The 18,057-nt window shown below is 44.9% G+C and overlaps 1 protein-coding gene across 3 annotated transcripts in view; it reads left to right on the top strand.

Annotated features, from left to right (window-relative positions):
- Positions 1-18,057, top strand: part of CACNA2D2 (calcium voltage-gated channel auxiliary subunit alpha2delta 2) — a 210,788-nt gene that overhangs the window by 11,761 nt on the left and 180,970 nt on the right. For all 3 annotated transcript variants that reach the window (XM_041465517.1, XM_041465508.1, XM_041465500.1), the window contains exon 2: positions 10,327-10,408. In XM_041465517.1, coding sequence (XP_041321451.1) covers positions 10,327-10,408 — 82 coding nt within the window. The remainder of the gene's footprint in view (positions 1-10,326; positions 10,409-18,057) is intronic.

Genomic DNA, 18,057 nt, shown 5'->3' with positions numbered 1-18,057 from the left:
CTGTGCCTAGGGAAATATATTTCACAGGTAATTTCAAATCTCTTGGCGTGTGGAAGAAGTCATTATTCTGAACAGAAAGGGGCTGGTGATGTCACAGGCGCCATTGAGAGGACCACATTAGAGACTGGGATTTTTCTCCCTTACAGGAAAGTGTCCAAGACATTCTATTCATGGGGTGTTGGGATGTCAGGAGTTTTTGAGTCTAATGTTGATGCTCATGTAGAAAAGCAGAGAAGAGAATTATTGCATAATCCTCAATTCCAGTTACATGTGAGCATATTGTGTGTGAGAGCTGGGAGCAAACCTGCTCTGGGGTACCCATAGGCGTGTGAGTTTCTTGCTTTGGTGTTCCAGTGCTGTCTTCCAAGGGCAGACATCAAAGTTAGCATCACAAGGTTGAGCTGCAGTTTTGATTCTGCTCCCAAAAGTCTGTCTAGGTTTGAGACTACTGCTCCACCTTGGTAGCTCCATTCTCCTTTCCTCAAAAAGGTGGAAAATACTCTTGTTGGACATATTAGGAGGATTTGACAGTTTACTGTTGATCTTCCTTTTATGGGGTCCTCCAGGACAGGAAGTGAATTCTTTTCAGTGTGAAAAGCTGACTGTGGCTGGAGATGGGGAAACTGAGCCTGATAGATCAGCATCCTTTCCATGTACAGCAAACCCTGTAGCACCTTCTGAGTATTCCCAGTGTGGTTCAGGTACTTCCATTTATACAGTTTTGTATCCTTTTCAGAGGAATAGGCCTGTATTACTTTTCAGAGTGATATGTAGATGTTTTTTCCCTGTGGAGGGAGCAGTCTTTGTCCCAGTTGGACCGGGAGAAGGAGAGAGGACATGACCTGTGAAAGCTGGCAGCTTCATCCTTGTTGCTGTTATGCTCTGGGTAATGCAGCAGTACTGGGACAAAACTGAACTGGGCTTCATGCTTCCACTCTGTCTGCTTCAGAGCTTGTCTGGATGTCACCTTACAGCAGGAAAGGTCTTACAAACAGCTTTTAGATGTGTATCACAAAGTAGTGAGGTAATGGTATAAAATGCAGTAAACTGCTATTTATTTTTTTTAATGCTCTCCACCCCCACCCCTTTTTTCTTTTACTCCTGAAAGGGACTAATACAATGAAGAGCTTCTGCAAATGAAGGCAACTGCATTTGAAATAACAGGGTTCTGGGTGTTTGGCTGGCGAGAGATGCAATAAACGAGCATTGCTAAGTGCTTTATAATAACAATGATTACAACACTCTCTTAGGAGCCAGGAACTCTCAGGTAGGGGGATGGTGTGGAGAGGGCTTGTTTAAGGTGGGGGGTTTAACTAGATAGACATCGAGTGACAGTGATGCCCAGAAACCCCTGCAGAATGTTACATATGGTGCAGTGAGAGGCTACTCCAGAAACCCCAGGAGACTTGGACTGACATGTTTTGAGGCTGAAGCAATGACAATGGATGCCCCTAAATAGCTTCTTGTAGCAGGAAGTCTTTGTGGCAGAGTTTAATGACATCTTTTCTAGGTGAGGAAGGAAGCTGTTGACACAAATTCAGCAGAGTTCTGACTAGTCAGTAGTCCTCCACTAAACTCCTTGTTTGTCTTTAAGTGACCAGATTGATAATTTGTGCCAAGTTTGGCAGCTGAAATCTGCCATGGGCGGGGTGGATGCTTAAAGCAGTCCTCTGATGTCAAGTTGCTGGTAAGAGTTTACATTGTGCTGTTGGCAGTTTGGCCACCTTTGTTTTGCTCCAACTCTCCGTGAGTTGACTTGAGTCTTCCTGGCAGTAGAAGCATCACCAGGTGGAGAGTCTTGAGTGTTGGGAAGCTCTTTCTTGCCAGGGGCTCCAGTCCATCCTTCATTTCCTGTTTTCCTGCTGCAGCATCACATCTCCCTCACCCTTTGAGCAGCATGCTTAACAATTGATAAAAGACTGCAATGTATGTATTTAATACTCAGTTCCAGCCATCAAGATGTGGCGCCTCTTTATCATGCTTTGCCCAATATCTTGACCAGACTCTACAAAAAAGACCCAAACAAGGGGAATTGTTTGCTTTGTCCAGTATCACACTATTTGAGTAGTCGAGAGGTGGTGGTTGTGATTTATCCTGGAGTCTTATAAGCCTGCATCAGCTTGGATGGTCCTACTGTTGCTCAGCAGTGATAGAGGGGCACAGGGCAACTCACAGCATGTAATCATAAAGTTGTTTGCATGTGCTTTAGTGGGCAGTGTTCTGATGGCATGATAGAGAAGCACTGCCCGGACTGTCATCTTTCAGCCATGCAGACTGATGTACTCAAATGACAGCTTCACTGTTTCTCCAGGCTGAGTAAAAAGCTCTCCCATCTCCAACCCCAGGTACAGGTCCTGTAAATTGTGGCTGTTTTGTCTTCAGGGGTGGTTCAGCCTTCCATCTGGTGATGAGGATTTACTGGAATGAACAAGAAGATGCAACAAGCGATCTTACTTCTGTCGAGTTCCCAAGAGAGTCATGAATTATACACAGAATAAACAAATAACCTGCTATGTCTGTCATTATATCATAAAGGACTTTAATAATTCATGCAGCTTGCAAAATCCTTACTAAGACCTACCCTCCGTAACCTTATCTTTGCCGTGGGGGATGGGATCTCTTCAGCCTCCACTCAGATTGCATCTGTAAAACAAGTCAGAGAGGAGGGAGGTTTTATCATAAAACTTCATCTGTATAATGGGTTGCAAAGTGACGTGCAAGAGTTATCAGCCATTGGGGTCTCAAGGGGTGCTGAAAATGACAAGTGGCTGCATTGGGTGAAATTTATGCAGGTAGTGTGCTCCATAAAACTGACACCTATTCACTTATTTATTAATTCATTGTGTTTCAAGTCTAGATTTGTGACAGGCTTTGAGATAAGGAGCCCAGTTCTAATCCTGTGTGACGAGAGTACGAGGATGGTGCAAAGAAGCCATGGGCTGCTCTTGCTCCTGATGCACATCAGTAAGTGTGCCATGGAAACAGAGTTCCCAGATGTAAACTGAGAGCAGAGTTTTCAAAAAAGCAGGGAGGCTAAGGCATTGTGTTAGCTTGGGCTCTGAAAAAACAGTTACTTCTTGTGGGTAGGATACTGCTGGTATCACCAGTGCTGCTCCAGTGCTGATAGCCATTGCCTGTGGCTTTTTTGTTTGTTATGGTCCTGGAATTGGGTACTGGGTTCAAGGCTGGAAGGGCCTTTTGGCAAAAGGCTGTCCTCTGCCCTGTAGTCTGCAAAAAATACCTACTGTGCTTGCTTTGCCATTTTTGCTTTGCATTGCTGTATCTGTGAGAGGTTGTGCACATGTTTGGTCAGAAGAAATTGGTGCCTGTGTGGGGCCTTTCCCAACACTGCCAAGCAAATCTACCAGCTCACACATTCAGTGGTTTCTTCCTTTGTCTGTGGGCAAATCATCCACCAACAGACTGAGATTTTCCTCAAATCTACTCCTAGGCTTTAAATTATTCACTGCATTATCCTTTGGCCTCCAGCTCCTTTGCATATCAAATACTCCAAATCAGTTTTTTGTAAAGTTTGAAATTCAAGATATTTTGATTGGATATGCAGCTCTCAAAGAATAGTTATCGTGGCTCTTTGTCATACTGGGAGGGCATTTCAAGTGGGGTCCTGCAGGGATCTGCCCTGGACCTGCTTCTATTCAATAGTTTCATTAATAACTTAAGCAATGGAATAGGAAATATGCTTATAAAATTTGCAGGCGACACTGAGCTAGGAGGGGGTTGGATGTACTTTGAAAGGCATTACCGGAATTCAAAATGATCTAGAAAAATTGAATGGCGAGCTGGATATCAGCAAAATGAAATTCAGTGAAAACAAATGCAAAGTACTGCACTTATGAGGGAGAAATGAAATGTACAAATACAGAATAAAGAACACCCGTCTGGGTAGCAGCGTGGCAAAAAAGATCTTGAGAGTTATTGTGGATCACTTTGAGTCAGCCAAGTGCTGTCGTAGCAGAAGGGCACTTTTATTCTTCAGTGTTCAGTAGCTTCTTGGACAAGACTGGGGAGGTGATGTCTTCTTCCTCGTACAGCACTGGGTTTGGCTTCTGTTGGAGTACCTGACCTCACTTTTTGGCATGAGCCTTTGGAGATACAGACACACTGTAGAGAACCCAGAGAAGGGCAACAAAAAGAATGGATGTTTTATAAAACAGTGCAAAATAGAAAAAGCTGTGAAAAGCTGAGTTTCCCTTTCTATTTATTTTACTACTCTAAAGGATGCAACAGAATCGTGATCTCCCAGTTCTTAGGAGCTTGTTGTAAGATTTTTTTCAGTGTCAGCTGTAGGTGGGATATGTGGAAAGAGGAAATTGAGATTTAGGGTGAATGAAAAGGGAACTTTTTTACCATGTGCTGAAAAATGGAATTGGGAAGAGGTACTGTGAGGATCTTGGGTTCACCTTCAGCAGAGAATTTAAAGAACAGATTAGAGAACACTTCATGCAGAGGGTTCACTTACTTAGTGCAAGTAAGTGGTGGAAGAAGAGTTGCTGAAACTGTTGCCATCCTGCATATCTGTGACTGAACAGCTACTGCCTGTTCTGTTCTCAAGTGGAGTTAGATGTTCAATGGGTAATGCTTCTGTTTTTCAATACAGAAATCATATTTAAGGAGTAATTTTCCAATTGTCCTAAATGTCACTGGTGACAAGTTGGTGGTTACTGTTGGTTTTCTCACAGATACCTACAGAAATATTCGTGCTCAAGAGCTGTTAATGAAACACAATTTTTTTGGTGTAATTTTCCCCTCAGACTTATTTTCTCCTCACTCAGCTTTATCTATGCCACAGGTTGGGAAAATTCTGCAGTTACCCTTTTTATTATATTTTAATACTTGATGGGGTGTCAAACTGGGATCAAGATGGATCTGCGAGGGAGTTTGTCACTTGGGGGTTTTTTTAGGTGCAGGTTTTTGCAAGACATACCCTGCTGCAAAAATCTGAAAATGTCAGTAGAAGATAGGACACAGAAACAGACCCAGAAAGTTCATGTTTGAATTGAGAACAAAATAATGTCATGAAAGAGGCAAATGTAGACAGACTATCCCTTTCCTGTCTCTTAAAAGATTTTTCTTTAGGATATAGTTCTAACATTCATTTATCCTGTCTTTCCTCCCTATAATAATGTCAAAGATGCTTTCTTATTACAGGGAAGGCCAGATGGTAGAGGTGAATAATGTCTTGATAAATATTAAGAAAAGACTAGTCCAGAAGGCAACTGTTTCCCACCCTTCCTTTATATAAACACCTGGGCACATACTTTAAATTAAAACACAGTCATAAAATGACAATGTGGGAGGCTCGATAATGTCTGGAAGCACGGTCAGTAAGTTATTTGGAAGGAAACAGGTGTTCTCTCTAAGTTGTATCTTCAGGGTAAAATAAAAAGGCAACTTGTTTTTCCTTGATGGGTAAATATTTGCTCACGTGGGTTTTTTACAGCCTAGGTATGTAAGAGAGCTCAGAGGGGGCATATCCTGCACACACACACATGCACATGTGTGTACTGACACAGGCTATTATAGTTAAAGGATTAAGCATCTTGAAGGAATAAGCCAATTATAAGAAGTTCCTGCACAGCAAAAATTAGACAACACAGTAATTAATAACCTTATTAAATAGCAATATTTGGGCACTGAACCAAAGCGTATGAATCAGGGTGAAGCATTCTTGGCTGAACACACTGTGTGAAGTGTAGACACTTGTTCAGAACACACTCTGTGTAGAACCCAATAAGCTTTGGGGCAGTAGATCCACTTAGCAAGTAACTTCTCCTCTTGTGCTTTTATGTTTCTGTGACTCTCTCTTATTTTTGGGGCCAGGAAAGCAGCAAAAGAAAAGGACCAATTCTCCTGTTTTATTTTTCTTTCCTAACATCCTCTTCTGTTCACAGCCAAACAAGCACTCTCCTAAGGCTTCTTTTAAGTAAAAAATGTCCTCAAGCAGAAAACTAATTTTCTTTCCTCTTGCTTCTCTTTCTCAGTGCTTTTGTGAGAGGTGCATTGCAATGAGGCTTATGCTCATTAGTGGTTTGTGTAACTGCCTTGCCCACCCCTAGGTTAGCCATGAGGAGGTGTCACTGCAGCCCCTGAGGGGTCTGTCCCATGTTCCCAGAGCCACCAAGGGACAGAGTGACTTTGGGCTGAGCTGCTGTGGCACGTCCCTGGTGCTGGCCACAGGCTGGCAGTGCATGGCTTGCACTGGTGGCTTCTCTGTGAGTGTCTCCAGTTTCTACACAGAAGACCAGGACTCTCAGGCTGCCATCTGATGTGTGCACAAGTGTGGGAGGATCAGGCCAAGCACAGCCTGTCTCCCGTCTTTCCAGGCAATTGTCATTTTCTTCTGAAGCTACACAGCTGGAGCAGTAGTATAGCCTCAGACACCAACATGGACATGCATGGAAGTCTCTGCAACTGCTTGGGTGACCTGAAGCATGGAACATGCCCTAATCCTAAAAAAGGGCTGCTGTGAGCAGTGGCAAGGCACAGATGCCCACTGAGCAGCAGTGGGACACTTGGGATACTTTGCTTCTTGGTCCCAACTGCAACAGCAGTGATTTGCCTCCTGGTGTTCTGCTTGACACAGTAAATAGTTTTGAATATCTTGCTTCTTTTTAAAAATCTACTTTATATCATCTGTAAGAAAAATCAAATATGCAAATTATGTAATCAATTAACATTTTTGTAGTTTTCTTTGGAGAGGCAGTGATAAATGGTGTTGTATTTTCAAAAATCAGTTATCTCCCTTGCAACCGTTGCACTCGAGGCTGTAATATATACAGGTGAAGGAAACAACAATTTTTTTCAATACTAAAGATTTTTTTATTGATATCCTGAATGTGTATATGACAGCTGTGGAGTTGTTGGGTTGGGAGAGTCCTATGGAGAATCCTCAGCAATGGGAGAGCCTGCTGAGACAATGGGGATGAGTGAGATGTGCAGGGCATGTCACTGCCAAAGAGAGGCCAGGGGATAATCCAGGCTCCTTCCATGCAGTTCCTGCAGGCACAGAGCTATTAAGTGCCATCACACATTCTTGAGCTCCAAGATTTTCTCCTGGCCCATGTTTTCTCACTACAGTGGACACCAAAGCGGTGCTTGGTTTTAGGAGGTTTGTGCACATGGCTCGTAAAGGAGCCTGGTGCCTTTCTGTGAGCACCACCACAGCCGTGCCAGTGGCTTCCCAGCCTGTGCATCTGCTGTGTTCTTTATGCTTTATTTGTAAATGACATTTCACAAGAGCAGCAGGGACTCCTGGCAGCATGTTTGAAGGAGTTATCAAGCCCTGTAGCGCACCTGAGGCGTGCAGTAATGGCCCAGGAATGCAATGACTGCCGTGTCTTATTGCTTACAGCTTCCATAGGAGGCACGCTGCACACAGGAATCTCCATGCTCATCATGGGCTAGCAGCTTCTTTACCCTCTGCAGCCTTGCTACAGACATCTTACATAAAATTTTAAGTGCATTAGTTTAATGGATTTTTTTTTTTTAATGGTAACTTTCAACCCAGTATATGATAACTGAGATGAAACCTCCAAATTTTGGGATGTGGCCCACTCTGCAGACTTCTGTCTTGGACATTACCAGGGTAGAGGGATATAGCAATTGATCAGACAAGAGTTCTGCCAGTGCTTTGATGTGGGTGAGGGATGTGCTGGGTAGAAAAAGAATTTTTACTACCACTGGCAAAAGTTCTTGGATAGCCATACTACACCAGAAAAAAAGAAGCTGCTTCTGCTATTACTTTTTTTTTTTTTTTAAATCTAGAAACCTGGTGTCAGCTAGGCCAAAATGCTGTCCTTTTTATTTGATAGTGTAATACGTGTATTTATTTCTTTTTAATATTGATGTCACCAAGCTTAGCTGGACTCTTTGGGAAACTGCTGGTCTGTAAGACTGAGAGTCAGGTATCATAGGAGTGCACAATTAAAGGCAACTGCAGCAATTCTCATGAATGAAAAACCCAGTGACTTTTCTCTAAAATAGTAGTACTTCTTGGGGCGGAGGCAGGGGGTGGAATAAGTTAAAACAATTTTTTTTAAACAAATCTGCTGACTAAATTTAAATTAATTGTAAATCCCCGCTCAACTGAGCGCTCAGTGTCTCTTTAGCATATGCCAACAGAGTAATATTGATGCCTCTGTCTTCCTCTCTAACTAATCCTTTCTGAAGGCTTGGCCATACGTGACATTTAAGTGGATAGGAGCAGTTGCTAATGTTGATGGATACAGCTCAAGATGGGAGGCAATTTTTCCTTGCTGTGATGGTGTAGGTGTTCCTGGTGAGAGCTGACACAGGCAGGTGTCACTGAAATCGAGGATCTTGTACAGAGCTGGAAGTTAAGGAAAAGTGTCAGCTCCATAAGTGCTCGGTGGGGTTTCTCAGACCTGTGGCTGAGTATAAGCATATAATTGATTTTTTTCAGTTCACTGGACAAACTGGAGGAGGGGAAAAATAAATTCTATTTTGGTTTTTCAAGGCTCTTTCTTAAGTGAATGACTTGTGTAAAGATAGATATTTTTTGGTGAAAATGCTTCAGAAGATTTGTGGGTAACTTTGATACTCAGGGCAACCTGACTATACCTTTGATAAAATATTTGACTGGAAAAGGAAAAGAAACAAAAACCCCCAAACCCAACCCTCCCCTCAGTTCTGTCTGTAACCTGGTACCTTCACACTGGCAGCCCCACTGAAGGCTTTGCTCTCCTTCCTCTGGCAGAAGAGGGGGTTTGCTGGTATCTTCACTCATTTCCTAGATTTCCCCTCCCCAGCCATGCTTCCAAGGGACAAGAGGCAGCATTGCCTCTGCGGGAAGATGGGAAGTAGCATAAGTTACCCATTGGAAAACTGAAGGCTTGGTGTGCACATTAAATCTTGTTTTCACCCACAGCCTTGTATGTTATTGACTGGCATGAATTTTGCCTCAGTAACACACATCTATCTGCCAGCCCTTCCCTCTGTCCTGCTGGTCCCTCACCCCTCAAAAGTGATGCTTCAGCTCTGCTCTGCCCCTCAGCTCAGGGCATCTTTCTGCTCTCATAATTCTGCCCAGCTTTTGGGCTGTGCTGTGTAATTCAGAGTCCTCCAGTGCCCAGATGAAAAATAGTTGGGTTTCGTTGCTCCTTGATCTCTGAGAGAGCCCCTCCATGGTTTGGGGGCTGTGGGGGAGTGCATGTGGGCTGCCGGGGGATGTCTCTTTGCATGAAGAATGAAATCATCAGGTGAACTTAACGAAAGTGCAACCTCTCCGAGCTGATCTGCTCCCTCCCACCAGCACTTTGCCCTGCTGCTGGCCTTACCTTCTACTCCTTCTGCTCCTTCCCTCCTTTTTGTGGCATCCATTGAGAGAGAAATGTTGCTGTGAAAAAAGCACTGAAGGCAGTGCCAAGTGGTGCAGAGGCAATTGAGTGTTGCTTTTCCAGGTCAGACAGGAGATTTGACATTTGCCTGGGCAGCGGCTGAAGCCGGGAAATCTCATTAAAAGAAGGAGAATTATCAAGTTCTGTGGATTTAGCAGAGGGTTTATTTGTTGTTGTTTTTAACTTGGTGTTATTGCTGTAGGCAGAAATCCGTGTGGCTGAGTGTATAGAAGGGTGTTGTGCCTGCTGGAAGGCCTGGCAGCTCCCTCTCGGTACAGGGCTCAGGATGAAGGACGTGCCAGCGGCAGCTCCCGGCCCTTCCCTCTGCCCACCGTGGGCCTGGCACAGCCAGTGCCTGGCACAGCTTGGGCTTTGCTGAAGGTGCAAAGCAGCTGAGCCCTTGGGCACTCGCTGCTCTGTGCTTGGCTCCTGGCTGTGCCCAGGTCTCTCCCGTGGTGCTGCAGTGATAATCCATTGCTGCAGCAGGACAAGACACCTTTGGCCCTGCCGTGGCTCGGGGTTTGCTCTCTGCCACAGAGCCCTGCTGAAGCAATAAGCTGTTTTCTGTACTCCACAGCACTTCGACCTTGTTAATCACTCTGGGCTTAAATAATTATCTACTGCAAATGTTTATATAAGGAGAAAATAATGCCTCAAGCCTTGCAGTTTTTGTCGTACCTTTTTCTCCCCTCTTCTCTCTGTGGTGCCTTGCGCATAAATTTTGAAGTCTTGGAGTTTATAACCTGCCCCAGCTGTAATTCTCAAAGCGGTGTGTTCTTGGTACTCTGCCCTGCCCTCGGTGCTGCAGAGAGAGAGCAGTGAACTTAGCTGAGGCACTGATTTCCTCCCTCTCCCTTCAGTCCCTTGCTTATCTACTCAGTGTCAGGGCTCTGACTCTTTCTCTCTCTCTCTCCCTTTCTCTTCCTCTCTTTCCCTCCATCTCTTGCAGTATGCAGTACTGGGCCAGGAGGCTGGAGCAGGAGATTGATGGAGTGATGAGGATATTTGGTGGAGTCCAGCAGCTCAGAAAGGTAAGCTGTCTTTCTTTTACCTGTGCTGCCTTTCTTGTGGCAATGAATGTTCTCATCTGCAGAAATCACCTGTGTGAACACTTGCACTTCGTCACCCTCTCAGCTCACTCCATGGGCAGGGTCATGGCTGGCTGTGCTTCTGGTTCCTGGGCAATCAGATGCATTTATCAAGTGTGTGGGAGTGAGTGTGGTTTGTATCTGTCTGTCTCTGGGGCTGCATGTCACTGCTATCTGAGCATGTACCTCTCAGGTTTTTCCTATATGACACACTAAAAAGTAATAAATTCAACAAACCTTTCCTCCAGGGACTGAAGGTTGTGTTTTAAATTTAAACTTGTGTTGGCAAAGCAGGAAATGTTGAAGGAATAATTTTGCTAGCCATTGGAAGCTCCTTGTTTTTAAATATACTTTGCAGGTAAAACTGTAGTTGTTGTTTGGCTACTGTTTCCAAGTGCCAGAAAACAAAATTCAGTTACTGATGCTGGCATCTGCCTCCTGCTCCCTGAGTTAGCAGCAGGATGCAGAGGCTGCAGAGGCCAGACCTGCTCTTCTCCTGGCAGCAGTGCTCTGGGTTGGGTTAGGGCAGTTACAGAACAGCTTCATCGGGGTTTATTAGGTTTGGGATCAAACAGCCTTTGAAGCCTTCCCCATTTCCCTTTCCCCATAAAGCCCTGTTTCCCCTTGCCCACACTCTTGTGCTGACTAGCTGATTTGAAATTGAGCAATTTGGAATAACAGTTATGGTGTTAATCTAAAGAAAATAGGCTTCTCTAGAGTGATAAATATGTTACCCCAGAAAAAAAGCATGGGTGTATTTGTGTTTTCTGGTGACAGTGACATGTTCTTCTCAGACGCCAATACTTTTATGGGACTCCTACTGTCTGTCTTGCACTAGTAGCTGTATTGGCTTAAACAGAACTGCTGATATTTTATACTGTTGGTTGTAATCCATTGTCTAAACACAGAAGTCACACTATTTTCTTTTAAATGCATTTTGAAATGAGTTTACCTGAAGGCTTGAAAAACTCTTCATGGTTCATCCATTCATTTGTGTTCATATTTGAGCTCTAGAATGGTGTATTTGGGCTTTGTGTGCATTCATTTCAACTGAACTTCAGGTGGATTGATATAAACTTCATGTGCAGCATGAAAAGCATATACACCCACCTGGGTTTCAACAGATATTTTTGAATGTAGCCATGCATTTGTGCAATGCAGTTTTGCATGTTGGCAGGGTCTTAGAGCTGGGGATGTTTTCCAGGCAATACAATGGTGCAGCAGCCAGCATTCTCTTCAGCAGAGCACAATCATAAAAAACAAAAGGATTGCTACTACATTTTTGTACATGTTCTCTCCTACAATTTATTCTTATTAGCTTTGATTTTACTCCTTTGCATGTTAAATAGGTGTATAATGTAATTTTTTTAATGCCATAATTAAAGAGAAATTACACCTCCAATTTGCCAGCACTTGACTCCTATTGGCCAGTCAGTCAATTACAGGTAAGAGTGCTTCCCACTTTTCCTGTTTAATTCTTCTGGTAGATCATAATGCAGTACTTCAATGGATTAATACTGGATACACTGACTACAGAGGGATTGAAAGGGCTTTTTTGAAATCTGTTTTGGAATCTTCTTGTGAAGGGAGGAAGCTAATTATTGTATCTAGTAAATGCACAAACCAGCTGAAGCCAAGAAATGAGCTACTGAAAATTCCACTCTGCAGCTGTTTGAACACCAGAAAGGCCTGGTGGAGGCTGTCTGCTGATCTCTAGGGGAGAACTTGGGATGTGGAGTTCAGGTTTGATTCGTAGATGCAATATCTAGTGTATGATACTTAAGAACCACCTCACTTGCTAGTGCACACTAGCACAGCTTCACTGATGGAAAATGGCATGGAGTGCTTCACCCTGAAGAACTCAGAGCTGCACCTGCAGGGAGTTCTTACCCACCAGCTGCACACAGGTTCATTGGGGTTACAGTATGGAGCTGTCTAATGTCATAACGTGGCACTGTAACCTACCCGGAGACATGGATTTAAAAAGTTAAATTTTAAAAAAGTCCACATTCTCCTGCAACCACACTCAAAATTTAGAAGGTGAGCAGGCAGAGGGGGAAGGAAGAGCCCCTGAGGAGCTGTGGGAGCTGAAACATGGTATAGCTAGAAGCTAATTCCACCCATAGGGATTTCACAGGAAGGTTCGTCATTAAGCAAGAGTAGACCCATGCAGGGCAGGAAGAATAATGAGGCAAGTAGAGCCTGTTTTTTGGTAAAAGTTGCTGATACTCTTTGGGCTTGCTGTGTTGGCCTGGGACATGTCTGCAGAGGGGACTTCTGGTTCATTGTGCGTAGTGATATTAAAAACGTGCTCCAGTGGGGGGGAACAGTGCTCCAGTGTCCATAAAGGCAGAACTGGTCCTTCTGAACTTGGTGGGGTCTGTTGTGAAGTGCTGGGTTCCACTGCCAGCTCTCATGGGACTATGAAGCTGTAAGCACTGGAGGTGGGTCCATGCCAGAAATAGATCCTCCCTTTCCAGGCCTGACTACCAAAGTGACAGACCAAATAATAAAAAAAATACCCTCCTCTGAGATTTGCCAGGTTTACTTACAAATCCTTCTTTCTTGGGTTGTTGTGAAAGGATGAAGATCTGTTCTTTGGTTATTGCCTGAAATCATAACTGTTATGGCATATGAGGCATGAAATTTATTGTCAGAAATATGGTGTCCAGGAACATAACGGTGCTGAATATTTTATCTTCCTGGAACGCTGCCCATCCCAGAAATATCTTTTTTTTTAACTCTTCAGTCATTTCCTTGAGTTGGGGTACTAAATGTTCAATGCCCCTGCTTCCTTCCTGTCCTGCCAGGTGGACAGGCAATCCCCTGGGGAGGTTTTCCAAGCTTGTACCATGCAGATGCTCCTTTGCACAAGGGGATCATTTTTCTAGAGCAATTACAGGAGGGTGAGAAGCTCTGAGATGTAAAGGGGAGTCATGCCAAGGGCTCTTCTTTCAGCTGTGAGGTGTCACCTCGCTTCTCTCCTGATGTCCAGACCTTGAAAACACTGAAGTGCAGATGTCCCCATTAGACAGACAGACTGGCTGTGGTGGGGCACCCATATGACTGAGCACTGTGGGCTTGGAGCTGTATGGAGGATCTTGGCCCTGCTCAGATGATTCTCTGCCTGGTGAAGTCAGTGTTCAGCCCTCGGGGTGCCTGTGGTGCAGCACCCTGTTGGCTGGCTGGCTCCTCCAGGCATGCCTCAAAACAAATCCCAGCACTTGGATAAAGGCATGTTGCTTTGCCTCCCTGTCCTTGCCTCCCTCGCAGCTCAGAGATAATTGAGAGCACAAATCACTGCTAATTTAGCTCTGACTGGCACGATGATATGTGGGACCCTATAATGCTGTCTGAATAGATTGACATTCTTAAAATAATTATTTCTAGAATAAGGAATATTATACTAAAAATACAACTCCCTGATTTCCAGGTTTTTTTCTGTTAGTGACTTCTTTGTGGCTACAGTGGACTCTTCACTTTGCAGAACAAAAAAATGTTTTGTTTTGACATTTCTTGCTACACCACAGTACATTTCTCTTTCTCCTAGTTTTGGCACAAGTAAAAGTTACTGACTTTCGTCAAAAATGCATTCATATTTTGTCTTCCAGCCTAGGTGCTGCAAAACCTGCTCCAGGGTAGACTGTACTCCAGAGATTTCCCATGCTGGTGCAGCCCTGTCGCAGCCTCCCAGTTTCCTGCTGTGCTGGTACTCGTGGCAGGACAGATGACAGCAGAGCTGTGTGTGCTGCTGGGTTTTGTGCCTCACTGAGCAGCTCCCCTGGATGTTGTGTTAAAACTCCTTTTCTGGATAGCTGGGCTGAGGCTCAAATCTGCCCTGGCTTGTTACCTAAATTGTGTTTGATCCTGTGTCTCCTGAGGTGAGCAGCGAGCTGGTCAGAACATCCCTTCCCCCTCCTCTGGTACCTGGTATCCCTGGCTGCCTCCAATGGCTTTGTTTCCTCGCTGGCAGTTACTGAGGGAGCCAAAGCCTTTCAAATGAGAGGTGGAAGAGCTGAGAGATGTAAATGCTGAGCTCCCTTTCCTGCTCTGTCTTCCTTTCTCTCTTCTCTCTGGTTGTCTTTCCTGAGGACTGCTTCCATAGCAGGATAGTTCTCTCTCCTGGAGGTGCTGTATCCTGACACAGACAGGCTCCAGCAGGGACAGGGTGGGCAGCAGAGCTGGACCTGAGCTGCACCTGCTCCTCCTCTCCAGCCTGTCAAGCTGGTTTTGTACCCTCTTCCCTTTCCTCTGGGCAGCCAAGGAAGTCAAGGTCTGGGTCTGCCTTGCTGGTGTATGACTGGGAGATAAGGGTTCTGCTGGCCTTGATGATGAGGAACCAGTCAGTAAAGGGTGAGATGGCCCCAAACCTGAGCCCAGGGTGGGATGTGGGGAGCAGCCTGGCTGAGCTGGATAGGCAGGGAGGCTCTGCCTGAGCTGTGCTTGGTCCTCAGCATGTGTGACTGCAGAGAAAGGAGAACAGGCACACGGGAAAGGGAGGCTCGTGCTGTGCCCTTTGGGATGCAGCCCACAAGGAGTTTGCTGATTGTGGCACAGCAGAAGTGGCTCAGCTTGGTCCTTGTAATCAATATCTGGTTTTACTTCAGTGGATTTTCACGTCTGTCTTCTATTCTTGCTTGTTATCTTCTACTTTGTTTTGCTAGTTTGGCATCTCTGCCTGGCAGAAGTGCTGCTGTTCATTCCTCTGGGTTTTTCTGACAGGGAAGGGCCCTGCTGGCCAGGGCTTGGGGCAGAGTGACCAGGATGTGTGCAGGTGTCCCCACCTTTGTCTGCCTCATCCTGCCTCTCCCTTCTGCTTAGTGCTGCTTCTCTGATATATCCCCTATTGTTTTTAAAGCATGGCCATGCTTTAGTTCAGGCAGCTGCAGGTGAGGAACTCTGATTGAGCCGTGCACAAACAAGAACTTAAATTAAAAAACACTAGTACACTGAGAGAATTTTGCCTTGGGTCTGAAGAGCTGACGTGGCATCTGCCTTGTGTAGTGCTGCAGTCACTAGTACTCCTCCTGTGATGGGGTCTCTGCAGTACTGAGTGTTTCACGTGCCTCTGTGAGAGCATCCCTTACAAAACTGCTGGTACAGAGCTAGAGCCTCTTTAATGCCAGCACCAGGAGGTGAGGCATGCTCTTATCAAAGGAGCTGTCAAGGTTTTCTGTTCAACTTTTTTGATCTTGGGTAACTACTGGAATAATAATAAGTTAGCCTAAATCTCCCAAGTAACTGTGGTATTACATGATGTTTAATTTGTTCTTTTGTTTTCTCTGGGTGTAGAAACACTCAGCTGGTCATTCAGTAGAGCTGGAGAATCTGAGAAGTGTTAATGGAATTTTAAATGAAGGATGCAAGAGAATCACAGTCCCCTTACACAATGCTGTGGACACAGTGTCTGAGAAGCCTGTCTGCTTCCAAAGGGCTCTGTCACATGGACTGGGCATTCACAGAAACACAGTGATATGGTCCTTATTCCCAACATGGCAGAGTTGGGAATTAGATCCTAATCTTCTGATATTCAATCCAGTACCATCTTCAAAACACCACAGCAGAATTAATCTGGCCTTTTCCTTCTGAGGTGTCAGCCCCAGCTCCCAGAATGGGAGCTGAGTGATACCCAGTGGCTGCACTGTGCTCAACAGAGTTTTGAACCCAAAGCTGGGGCAGCACACAAAGCCAGCTGCTTATGCTACAGCAGCACTGAATGGCTGTCCTCTTCCAGATGCTGCCAGGGAGAAAGGACCTTACTGAGTTTTCCAACAGCTAGTGCCTATCTGGGGACTGCCCTGGAGGATGGGCTCTGTACCCCAGTGAGATGATGCCTAGCTCCAAGCCCTTGGTTCCCAGGCTCATGCATAATCTGTCTGATCCTTGCTTTCCTCTCCTCTTTTCCCTCCCCCTCTCCTAGCAGCGTGCACACAGCCTGCTTCCGCACACCATCACTGTGCCCTCCCCTGCTCCTCATGTTTGATAAGAGGAAGTGTGTGATGCCAGATAAACACATTCCTGTTCCAAACTGCTTGGGTTTATTTTAATCTGCCTGGGCCGTTCAGCAGCCTCAGCACTCTGTTCAGCACTGAGTGCAGAGACAACACTATATTACCAAGGAGGAGCATTTAAATGTCCTTAGGCTTGCAGCAGCTTGGTTGGGAAAGAGGGATCCTCTGGCACCCCTTGCTTGGGCCAGTGAGTGCCATCGTTAGCCCCCTTACACCCATCATTTCACTACTCACTCTTTCTCTCTACTAGAACCATATTGCATCCGTACTGCAAGATGTCAGGGAAACATATGCTCCAGCTTTTAGTACATTTGCATAATTAGAGTAATGTGTATGAATAATTTATAGCTGTATGTGGCTGCTCAGTGTGTGACGTTAGCACCCCTCACTAAATCCTTTCCAGTGGGTGGTGCAGATCCTGCACCAGAGCCATTGTGCCAGTGCAGTGTGCAGCCTGTTGGCAGATGCAGGGGCCCTGCTTTGAGACATCAGGGTTTGCACATATCTGTGTATGTGGTTGTGCCTGTGTATATATATATATATATATATATATATATATATATATTTAGTGCAGAAAGATGGGCTTTTACAGTTCTAGGGGAAGAGCAGACTGAAAGTCTCAAGGCTAAAATGCCTTAGACTCTTAGGCTCAATACTTGCTCCATTTATGCAGAAGCTGCGAATGAAAATGTTCTGCAACATTTGAAAGCTGAGGCAGGGATTTTTTCAGCAGGACTCAGGTGTGACTAGTTTGTGTGCCAGGATTATGTGGGGTTTTTTTTAATTACTTTTTCAGTTCATAAAACTTAGCACCTTGCAGGGGAGAGGGATAAACATACCTGCACCATGTCACAGAGCCTGATCTCAATCAGTTGGTCAATAAATAGTAGCAAAGAATTGCCTGGACACTGTCTCACTATTTACCAGCTCTTTAATGTGTGAGTTCTCATGCTGGAAAGCCCAGAGTGCCAGGTAGGTGTTCTAAAGAAGTGATCTGAGTGGCTGAATCCTGGTATTTATGTTCCAGTTAATTTTAGCTTAAACTATATTTGGTCCTTTCCAAATGTTTGAGAGCCTTGGCTGGAAAGCGCTGTGTAAACTGGAATGAAGTGCAGGCATGCAGAGTTACTGACTCATTAGTATTATCCACTGGGAAACTGAGGCAGGTGGTTAAGCTGAGCAGGTCTGCAGAACCAAGGTGTGGTGCAGCCTGGACTGCTCTCCATCGTGGGTACAGCCAGCAGGTCCATAGAGGAGGGTGTGTTTAGGAGGGTAAAGGCAGAGTAATAGTCCTTAAAGCCCTTGCTTTGAACCTTTCCACTTTACAGAATTACTTTGTAAAGATAATACACTTGCAGCCAGTTGGTGAGTTTGCACAATCAAAGGGGATTTTATGGAGTTTTATGGAGTAATTTCTGATTTATATTGCTGTCAGTGACAAGTTAAATGAGCCCAGCATTCAACAGAGTGATGTTCAGGTGTGTGCATCTCCTGAGTGCGCTGCTTTGCGTTTTGCGTCCAAAAATGTAGCTGATGTACCCAGCCAGTCAACAACCATGTTTGTAAAATCCTCATGAATAT

The sequence above is a fragment of the Pyrgilauda ruficollis genome, unplaced genomic scaffold (genome assembly GCF_017590135.1).
Source record: "Pyrgilauda ruficollis isolate IOZ18807 unplaced genomic scaffold, ASM1759013v1 scaffold10, whole genome shotgun sequence".
Lineage (NCBI taxonomy): Eukaryota > Metazoa > Chordata > Aves > Passeriformes > Passeridae > Pyrgilauda > Pyrgilauda ruficollis.
Note: the sequence above shows the minus strand (reverse complement) of the source record. Positions and strands in the feature narration are given on the sequence as shown.